This window comes from Acomys russatus, chromosome 26, assembly GCF_903995435.1.
Source record: "Acomys russatus chromosome 26, mAcoRus1.1, whole genome shotgun sequence".
Taxonomy (NCBI): domain Eukaryota; kingdom Metazoa; phylum Chordata; class Mammalia; order Rodentia; family Muridae; genus Acomys; species Acomys russatus.
Window position 1 is genome coordinate 30664835 of NC_067162.1, and position 10636 is coordinate 30675470.

A 10636-nucleotide genomic window follows, 5' to 3' on the forward strand; every position below is an offset into this window, starting at 1 on the left:
ATGCCTTTAATCCCAGTGCTCTAGAGACAGAGGCAAGAGGATCACTGTGAGTTCAAGGGCAGCCTGGTCTACAAAGTGACTCCAGGACAGCCAAGACTAACACAGAGGAAACCTGTCTTGAAAAAAACCAAAACAACAACAACAAAAAACCTGAAAAAAGTTGTGGGGGGCCAGGGCCAGACATAATAGCCAATGCCTTTAACCCCAGAATTCAAAAGGCATAGGCAAGTGGATCTCTGTGAGTTCAAGGGTAGCCTGGTCTACATAATATATAGGCCAGATAGAGTTACATAGTGATCCCTGTCTCAAACGAATAAATATTAAAATTTACAAAGAAAATAAGCAAACTCTTTGAAAAGAAGACAGAAGTCTCAGACTACCTAGCATGGATGTATTTGTGTTTTCTGGATACTAGTGTTTGCTGACTTTAATAGTACTGTGCTAAAGGCGGCCAATGCCTCACCTGCTGCAGTTAGTAAGGAGGTCTCATTGGCAGGCCCACTACAGGACGTGTACCCCTTTAGGGCTGTGTTTCAGACCAGGCTCTTCTTTGCCCATCCCAACTCAGACCTGACTTCTTTCCTTTCCCCTCCCCCACTGCCACTCTTTTGGGCAGCCAAGTGACAAAAGGAAAGAAAAGCTTTTAGATTGGCTGGTCTCCCGTGTCACAGTTGTGGCTTTGAGGTTAAACATCATGTTTGTCCCATCCCTAATAAGCCCCAGGAAGTTGAGGGGTATAAACAATACAAATAAAGGGGGATTGACTTGAGGACATAGCTTGGTGGTTAAGAGCACTAGGTGCTCTTCCAGAGCACCCAGGTTTGTTTCCCAGACAAAATGGCCATATGCATAAATAAAATAAAATCACAAAAAGAAAAGAAAAAGATGATGACTTAGCCAGGCCATGGCAGCACACGCCTTTAATCCCAGCGCTTGGGAGGCAGAGGCCAGTGGATCGCTGTGAGTTCAAGGCCAGCCTAGTCTACAGAGGGAGTCCAGGACAGCCAAGGCTACACAGAGAAACCTTGTCTCCAAACAAAACAAAACAAAGTGATAATGTCTTCCTCAATCACTCTTCATCTTTGCTGTTGTTGGGAAATTTTGTTTTTCTGGAGACAGGGTTTCTCTGTGTAGCCCTGGCTCTCCTGGAATTCACTCTGTAGACCAGGCTAGGCTTGAACTCAGAGATCTGCCTGCCTCTGTTTCCTGGAGTGCTGGGATTAAAAGCATGCACCATCACCATCTGGCCTCTGTCTTATTTTCTGAGGCAGGATTTCTCGCTGCACCTGAAGCTCACCATTTCAGCGGGACTGACCAGCAAACCCCAGGGCTTTTCCTGACTCCATCCCACCCTCCCCAGCGCTGAGGTTACAGCCTCAGATCCCACATACTTACACATCAGATACTTGACCAGTTTAGCTGCTTATCCAACCTCTGCTACAGATTACTTTAACATTTTTATTACATTTGTTTGTTTATTTCTCTGTATGTGTACATGTGTGGAAGTCAGAAGAGAACTGGCAGGAGTTGATTCTTCTCTTTTCTCTATGGGGTGTCTCAGAGATTACACTCAGTGAGTCAAAGTTGGCAGCAAGTACCTTTACCTGCTGAGCCGTCTTGTTGACTGTTTTGTTTTAAAATGTACATCATCATCATCATAATAATAATAACTGTTGTTGTTGTTGTTGTTATTATTATTATTATTACTTTGGTTTTTCAAGACAATGTATCCCTGTGTAACAGCCCTGGCTGTCCTGGACTCGCTTTGTAGACGAGGCTGGCCTTGAACTCAGAGATCCGCTTGCCTCTTATTTTTAATTTTTTTTATGTGTATGAGTTTTATTTGCATGCAGGTCGGCATGCCTCATGCCCTCAGAGGTCAAAAGAAAGCACCGGAGCTGGGCGTGGTAAAGCACATCCTCAGTAAAGCACATCCTCTAGAACAACAAGTGCTCTTAACTTCTGAGCCATCTCTCCAGCCATTGTTGCAGGATATTTTATTCCTTTGTGAACCCCGGGATTGTGAACTGTAAAAACCTGTTTCTGGTTGTGGAGTGGCTCAGCCCCAGTACACCTTTAATCCAAGAGTTCTCTGTTTATTGTAAACAGGTGGTGTGATAATTCAAGTGCTTTCTGTAAATAAGAGCTAAATAAAGTTATCCCTAGGTCAAGAGGCATAGCAAGAAGCTGGGTGGTAGTGGCTCACGCCTTTAATCCCAGCACTTGGGAGGCAGAGGCAGGTGGGTCGCGTGAGTTTGGGGCCAGCCTGGTCTACAGAGTGAGTCCAGGACAGCCAGGGCTACACAGAGAAACCCTGTCTGGAAAAAAAAAACAAAACTAAACAAAATAAAACACACAAAAACCCCCAAACAACAACAACAATAACGGAGGCATAGCAAGAAACCAGCTGACAGGGACTAAACAGAGAGGAGAGGCATTGAGCTGCTGGGTATTAAGACAGCTTGTAGAAGAATAAGGTGCTTTTGGCTTTTGGACTTTTAGTTTTCGAGCTTTTAGCTTTTAGCTTTTTCCTCTGGGACTGAGCTAGTATGCTTTTACCTCAGTATCTGGCTCCTGAGTCTTTATTGGCAAAATCAAACAATTGGGATTTTGATTTTAGAACAACAAGCATGATCTAAAATTTTAAAAGCAAATCATAGGGCTGAGATTTAGTTCCATAGTAGAAGGTTTGCCCAGAATGTGCAAAGCCCTGATCTTGAACAATAGCACTAGGGGTAAAAAAATAAAATAAAAAAATAAAAAGGAAGTGGGGCGAGGTGGTGCACGCCTGTAAACCTAGCACTCAGGGAGACAGAGGCATGTGGGTCAGGCTGCCCTGCTCTACAAATTGAGTCAAGGACATCCAAGGCTACACAGAGAACCCCTGTTTTGAAAGACCAAAAATAAATAAATAAATAAATAATAGATAGATAGAGCAAATCACAGACACGTATTCCATTCATATGTAAGTATTTATCTCAGAAGGTCATGTCTTTTGTTTTATGTTGTGTTGTTTCTGGACAGGGTTTCTCTGTGTAGCCTTGGCTGTCCTGGACTTGCTCTGTAGACCAGGCTGGTCTCCACCTCACAGCGATCCACCTGCCTCTGCCTCCCGAATGCTGGGATTAAAGGCGTGTGCCACCATGTCCAGCCGTTGGTTCATTTTTAAGGCAGGCTTTTTATAAGAAAGGCGTAACCAGGTAACCAGGTGGGAAGCAAGGGGGAAGGCAGCAAGCACTGCATCATTTTGACCAGTTAAACACAAGAAGAATCGATTTTGTTCCAAGCACAGTGGATCCAGGTGGCTAGATAAAGCATTTTAAGCTGATTGGCTGGGACTTAGGGTAGGGGGGCTCTTGGCGGCTTTTCAGTTCTCTGGGAATAAGGAACATAGCAGGATGTTTTGGTCTTTTTTTTTTTTTTTTTTTTTTTTTTTTTTTCCCCGAGATAGGGTTTCTCTGTGTAGCCTTGGCCATCCTGGACTCACTTTGTAGAGCAGACTGGCATCGAACTCACAGCGATCCGCCTGCCTCTGACTCCTGAGGGCTGGAATTACAGGCGTGTGCCACCACGCCCGGCTAGGAGCCACACTTATGATAGTATTAAAGTATGTCGCAACAGAGGGGCTATAGAGTTTAAGCAGGTTAAACAGTTTACAACAGTGAGCTGCCATGTGGGTGCTGGGAACTGAACCCAGGTCCTCTGGAGGAGCAGTCCGTGCTCTTACCCACTGAGCCACCTTCTCCAGCCCCATGAATGTATCCTTTAGACATAACAAACTCAATAAAAGCCTAGCTGCCCGTTTTTTGTTTGTGGGGTTTAAAAAAATTTTTTTTATCTTATGTTTATGGATGTTTTGCCTGAATGTATGAGCAACATAGTTACACAGTGCCCTCAAAGGTCAGAAGATGGTACTGGATCCCTTGGAATGAGTTACAGACTGTGGCTAGTTTCCATATGGATGCTGGAAACTGAACCTAGGTCTTATAGAAGAGCAGTCAGTGTTCTTGCCTGCTGAGCCATTTCTCCAACCCCTGCCTTTTATTTTTTGCAAGCTGATACGTCTTTTACACCTGTCCAAATTCGGCTTTTTTTCTTTTTCTTTTTCCTTTTTTTTGTTTTGTTTTTGTTTGTTTGTTTTTTGGGTTTTCGAGACAAGGTTTCTCTGTATAACAGCTCTGTCGGTCCTGGAATTGGCTCTGTAGTCCAGGTTGGCCTTAAACTCATGGACATCCACCTGCCTCTGCCTCCCAAGTGCTGGGATGAAAGGTGTGCACCACCACCACCTGGCTTCTTTTCTTTTTTGAGACAGGGTCTCACTATGTTGCCTTGGTTGGTCTCAAACTCAAGAGATCTGTTTCCAAGAGCTGGGATCAAAGGTGTGTACCACCATATCCACCATCTCTGGGTTTCTTTTCTTTTCTTTTCTTTTTTTGGTTTTTCGAGACAGAGTTTCTCTGTGTAGCCTTGGCTGTCCTGGACTTGCTCTGTAGACCAAGCTGGCCTCGAACTCACAGCGATGCACCTGCCTCTGCCTCCTGAGTGCTGGGAGTAAAAGCATGGGCCACATGCCCAGTTCATCTCTGGGTTTCTAATTCACCCAAATTTCTGCCCTTCTATTGCTTAGGGGCAGGTAAGTACAATGTTGCTGTGTAAGGCTAATCTTCATACTGACCAATATCAGAATTTGCATTTCTTGTACCCTTCAGTGGCATCTGGGTCTGTGCCCACCCTGAGGTGCTCCACAGGGCGTGGCTATTTACGTAAGACAGGTGGAAGAGCCTCGTCAGGTTCCTGCCTTTGCCCTGCTCTCCTCAAAACATCAAGGCTTAGCCAGGCAGTGTTGGCCCATATCTTTACTCCAAGCACTTGGGAGACAGAGGCAGGAGTTGTCTGAGTTTGAAGCCAGCTTGGACTACAGAATGAGTTCCTGGACAGCTAGGTCTATGAGAGAAACCCTGACAAAAACAGCAACGACAACCAACCAACAACAACAACAACACATGGAGGCTTGAAGGACTATCCCTCAAGTACCAGGTTCCATATATGACCTCAGTAGGTAGTGATGACATCACAGTTTCCATGGCAGCGTACTAAAGAAACTTGGATCCATTAGGAATATGTTCTTATTGTTTCTGTATGACATACAAGTCTGGCTGTTTGAGCATGACTGATCAAATATTCTACATTAACTCTAACTTGTCCTCTGTCTCCTGTGAAGGTTGTTATTCAGGTAAGTCTATGCCAGGCATGTGCACAAGGGCCTTTGGGGTATATGTCACTTCACTGGGGACTATATATTCCTCTTAGGCTTGCCTGTCACCCCTCAGAATTTCTCTAGCCATGAGTAGAAGACATAGCTAGAGTAGAAGTCATAGAACACTGGCTCATAGACCTACTCTTGCTCAACACTGAGGACATATAACATGTCTTCCCTGGACAACTGTTTATTTAGAAAACTCATCTTTAACAACTTAGCTTTCCCTTTGGATAGAAAATGATCCTACACAAATTTTAGAGCAGGGTCTCACTATGTAGCTCTGGCTGTCCTGGAACTCATCATGTTGACCAGCCTGCCTCTGGAATTAAAGGAGTGCACTACCATGCTTGGCACCTCCAAGCTCTTTTTTTTTTTTTTTTTTTTTAAATGTATATGAGTGCTCTATCTGCATGTACACCTGTAGGCCAGAAGAGGGCATCGGATCACATTGTAGATGGTTGTGAGCCACCATGTGGTTGCCGGGAATTGAACTGAGGACTTCTGGGAGACCAGACAGTGCTCTTAAGGGATGAGCCATCTTTCTAGGCACTCACCTTCACACTCTTAAGAGAATCTCAGTATGCATTAGAACAGGACAGTGGATCAAGCCTGCAGGCCAAGCCACTTGGAAGACTAAGGTAGGAAGACGGCTTGAGGTCAAGAGTTTCTGACTAGTCACGACAACATAAATGATGTCAGAAAGGGGGTTGGGGGACTCTGGAGAGGTGGCTTGGTTGTTAAGAATACTTGTTGTGCATTGTGAGGACCTGAATTTGGATCACAGATAATAAGCTGGGTATGACCTCACACATACCTGTAATGCAAGGTGTATGTGGCAGGGAGGGCCAAAAAGGAGAATTTGTGGGCCTTGCTGAATCCCAGTTTGGGGGGAAACAAAGCATGTCCAAGGTTCAAGAAAAATATTCTGGCAGCCAGGCGTGGTGGTCCATGCCTTTAATCCCAGCATTCAGGAGGCAGAGGCAGATGGACTGCTGTGAGTTCGAGCCAGCCTGGTCTAAAAAGTGAGTACAGAACAGCCCAAGGCTACACAGAGAAACCCTGTCTTGAAAAACCACATGCATACATACATACATATGTGTATGTATATATATATGTACATGTATATATCCTGCCTGGAAATCATAATAGAGTGACAGGAAAGAAAACTGGACACACTCCTCTGGCCTCTAACCCCCCCTCCATGCACACAGCACACACACACACAAGGAGAGAGAGAGAGAGAGAGAGAGAGAGGGAGAGGAGCGGAGAGAGTTCAAGGCCAATTGCAGCTATTGCCTTTACCACATTAGGACAAAGTTTCAACACACACAGACACACAAAAAGCATTCAAAGATCTAGCTGAACCAGGCCTAGAGTTGAATGTGCTTGAAACAGTTTGAACGAGCAGGCCCCAAGAGGAGCTGCCAACCAGGGTGGGAAGAGCTCCTAACAGATTTACCTTACACCGGTTCCCAAACATACTCATTAAAGCTCTGGAACAGCAGACATTCAGACATCCTGCTCTTTCATTTGTGGGAGGAGAAAATGAGAGGGTCTCAACTGAAGCCAGCTGGAGGTTCTGCCATTCTCTACAAAGATGGGCCACACATGCTAGCCTCCCACAGCTGCCACAGGCTCCCCAGAAGCCAAGTACTTTCACAGAGGCACCCCTTCAAGGGGACCCATAGCGGTGACAGGGTGAGGCTGTCTCTGGGATGCCAAGCAGACAGACAGGAGGGCTTCAGCCAGAAACAGGAAGTGATGTGAGAGGAAGGGCTCTGCAGCCCAGAGTAGAAAGCAGAAGTGACTGATCAGTTTTGGTTTTCTCTGCAGCACCTGTGCCTCCCACAGCTGCTCCTTCCCCCGGATACTACCACGTCCTCTACAAAGAGCACACACAAGCCCAGATGGCCTGGCATGGAGAGACATACTGCCTGATCGGAGGCTACCGAGTCTATGGGGATGCTCCACTGGCCTCCCCTGCAAAAACTGAGGAAGAGAAGCCAGCACCCAGGCGGGCTCCCAAGAGACCGAGAGTTCAGGAAGAGTCAGACCAAGACCTAGGGTGTCCCAGGGCAAAATTTCCTCGCCTGAAACTGGAGCATGGGGGAAATTGGATAGCCCCCCAGGAGCATGCTGTTTGAGTGTTATCATTAAGAGGACAGCCCAGAAGCTGCCTCAGGAGGCTGAGCCCTCTTCAGCAATGGCCTCCACTGACCACCGATGGAGATAGAACCTTAGCTGTTCTGCCTGTGCCCTCTCCAGTCAGGAACCCCTCTGCGTGACAACTAACCATGAGCAAGGAACCTCAGAGAGGAGCAGCTGCTCTGAACAGCCTGCCCTCCTTTCAGTCCCCTAGAGTCTCTTTGTGGGCAGCAGATAGGAAGAGTCTGCTCTGAGTTGAGGAGACAAGTGTAGAGACACAATACAGAGGGGCTAAACTGGGGCTCTCCCTAGGAGCAGACCTCTGCTCTGAATCGTGCCACACGGCCACAGTGGCTGGACTTCCTAAGACTAGGAAGTTAAGCAAGGAGCCTCCAGCCTAAGGTCTCAGGAGGCAGAAGAGCCCCAGGGAGACCTGCTAGCTGGAGCAAGAACACCTTGCAGAAAGCCCAGTAAGCCCAGGTCCACCCCCATGCCTGAGGCTCACATGTTCCTTTAATTCCAGCCCATTATGGCACTGAGGGGGTGGGGAGTCCCTGTTGCTCAATAGAATAAGTTTCTGTAACAGTCTTTTACTTGAAGTCTAAGACCAAACCTCAAGCCTTCCTCTTTCCCTAAAGTAAATTCCTTTACAGAGAAACTGGTTTCTAATGTCCTACAAGGAACCCTTGGACGCACCTTCTTTCTGACTCCTACTCTTCTTCTTTTTTTTTTTTCTTGAGACAGGGTTTCTCTGTGTAGCCCTGGCTGTCCTGGACTCGCTTTGTTGACCAGGCTGCCCTCGAACTCACAGCGATCCACCTGCCTCTGCCTCCCAAGTGCTGGGATCAAAGGTGTGCGCCACCACCGCCTGGCTCTAACTCCTACTCTTGAGAATGAGAGATTTAGCTGGGTGTGGTGGCCCACGCCTTTAATCCCAGTACTTGGGAGGCAGAGGTAGGTGGATCTCTGAGTTCGAGCCCAGCCTGGTCTACAAAGTGAGTCCAGGACCACCAGGGCAGTTACACAGAAAAACCCTGTCTCAAAAAACCAATAAAATAAAATAAAGAAAAAAGATTTAACCGGGTACCAACTCAACAGAAGCTTTTCAGGTGATGGCCTGGGAATACAGTTTTAAGAACTCCCTATAGTCTGGGCATAGCGGTACACACTTTTAATCCCAGTACTTGAGAGACAGAAGCGCATGGGTCTCTGTGGGTTACAGGCAAGCCAGGACTACATAGTTAGACTCTGTCTCAAACAAATAAAAAAATCTCTACAAATTGAAGGACAGAATGGGTAATCCAGAGTTTTTGCACTTCTAAATAAACAAGGAATTAAAAGCTTTCCCAATATGCCAGTCTGTAGAGAAACAAGAAACACACCAGACACATTGAATATAATTAGTAAACACCAAAGACAAAAATCAGTAATTTTTTTTTGCAACAAGCCAATTGCAAAGAATTCATTCCTTTTAGAACTACAAACTAAATTGTGCCAGCCAAATTAAATATGATAACATCTTTTTACATTAAAATTTAAATAATTGCCGGGCATGGTGGCGCACGCCTTTAATCCCAGCACTCGGGAGGCAGAGGCAGGTGGATTGCTGTGAGTTGGAGGCCAGCCTGGTCTACAAAGTGAGTCCAGGATGGCCAAGGCCACACAGAGAAACCATGTCTCGAAAAATAAAAAAAATAAAATAAATAAATAAATAAATATAGAAAGTATGCACCCCTGTCTAAAAAAAAAAAGCCTATAGAGGCACCTGCCACCAAGCCTGAGCTCAAGCCCCAGATCACACATGGTAAAGAAGAGAATTGCTCCCCAGGAGGTATCCTCTGGCCTCCACATTCATGCTATAACACAGGCACATCTACATGTGCATACATACACACACATACAAAAAAGTAACATCAGGCCGGGCGTGGTGATGCACAACTTTAACCCCAGCATTCAGGAGGCAGAAACAGGTCAATCTCTCTGAGCTCATGGCATGCTTGCTTTACATAAGAAGTCCTGAACAGCCAGGGCTGTTACACATAGGGACCCTGTCTCCAAAAAACATAATATATTAAAATAATAATATAAGAGAATATATTATGAGCTTTAAAAAATGCCTTTATAGCAATTTTTTTTAAAGACAAGACCTTCTGCCAGGCATGGTGTCACAAACCTTTAATTCCAGCCACCACTCCCAGCTAGGTTCTACAGGATACTCTTGTTTTTTTTTTTTTTTTTTTTTTTTTTTTTTTTTTTTTTTTTTTTAGATAGGTTTCTCTGTGTAGCCTTGGCTGTCCTGAACTCACACCCCCCCCCCCCCCCCCCGAGACAGGGTCTCTCTGTGTTAGCCTTGGCTATCCTGGACTTGCTTTGTCGACCAGGCTGGCTTCGAACTCAGAGTGATCCGCCTGCCTCTGCCTCCAGAGTGCTGGGATTAAAGGCATGCACTACCATGCCTGGCATGGCTTCATCTTTATGTTGGGGTTCCAGATTTATAGCTGACAGAAACATGATTCCAAGATCATATTCATAAGTGTTGTCAGTCATTCTATTTATATTTAGAAGGATGGTAAAGGTGCTGCAAGGGAAAGTAGTTCTTGCCAGTGACTTTACACAGTGGGACTGGCAGGATATTTCTGTAGAAATAGTATTAGTAGAAAGGACAGTCATAGCCAGGCGTGGTGACGCACACCTTTAATCCCAGCACTCGGGAGGCAGAAGCAAGTGGATCGCAGTGAGTTCAAGGCCAGGCTGGTCTATAAATCCAGGACAGCCAAGGCTACACAGAGAGATCCTGTCTTGAAAGACCCCCCGCCCCCCGCCCCCCAAAAAAAAGAAAAGAAAAGAAAGCATACTTGCAAGACTCGTTTCTGGATAGTCCTTGTTTCTGGATAGTCCTTTTCTGGAAGGCCCAGTGAGAGACAGAGTCTGAGATCTATACAAATGCAAGAGGCTTTTATTGATCTGTCCCGGCAGGTCTACCTGCCTTTGGAAAGGAAGAGACTTCGAGTAGCAAAGGCAGTGGGTTTTTATACCCTTTACAGAAACAAACTTTAGCAATAGTGATTAGCATAAACTTGACTGGCCAACAGGGTGACCTTTAGGCTGATTGGCTTTATGACCAGGGTTAAGTGAGGGGACCAGGGCCAGACCGCAGGAGAAATTTTTCATTTGTTCTGGTCTGTAGCTGTGTCTGTAGCTCTGATTGCTTGGCCCCAGGTGCAAGCTCCT

At 45.8% G+C, this 10636-nt stretch overlaps 1 protein-coding gene across 1 annotated transcript; it reads left to right on the plus strand.

The window, feature by feature from the left end:
- Positions 1-5166: 5166 nt before the first annotated feature.
- Positions 5167-7404, plus strand: Dpep2nb (DPEP2 neighbor). The gene is made up of 2 exons (XM_051168855.1): positions 5167-5233; positions 7094-7404. Exons 1-2 carry the CDS (start codon positions 5167-5169, stop codon positions 7402-7404), a joined length of 378 nt encoding a protein of 125 aa, XP_051024812.1.
- The last annotated feature ends 3232 nt before the right edge of the window (positions 7405-10636 follow it).

Coding starts and splice junctions, on each gene's coding strand:
- Dpep2nb (XM_051168855.1), top strand. CDS start 5,167: ATGACTGATCAAATATTCTACATTAACTCTAACTTGTCCTCTGTCTCC. Junction 5,234..7,093: donor CTGTGAAGGTTGTTATTCAG/GTAAGTCTATGC, acceptor TTTTCTCTGCAG/CACCTGTGCCTCCCACAGCT.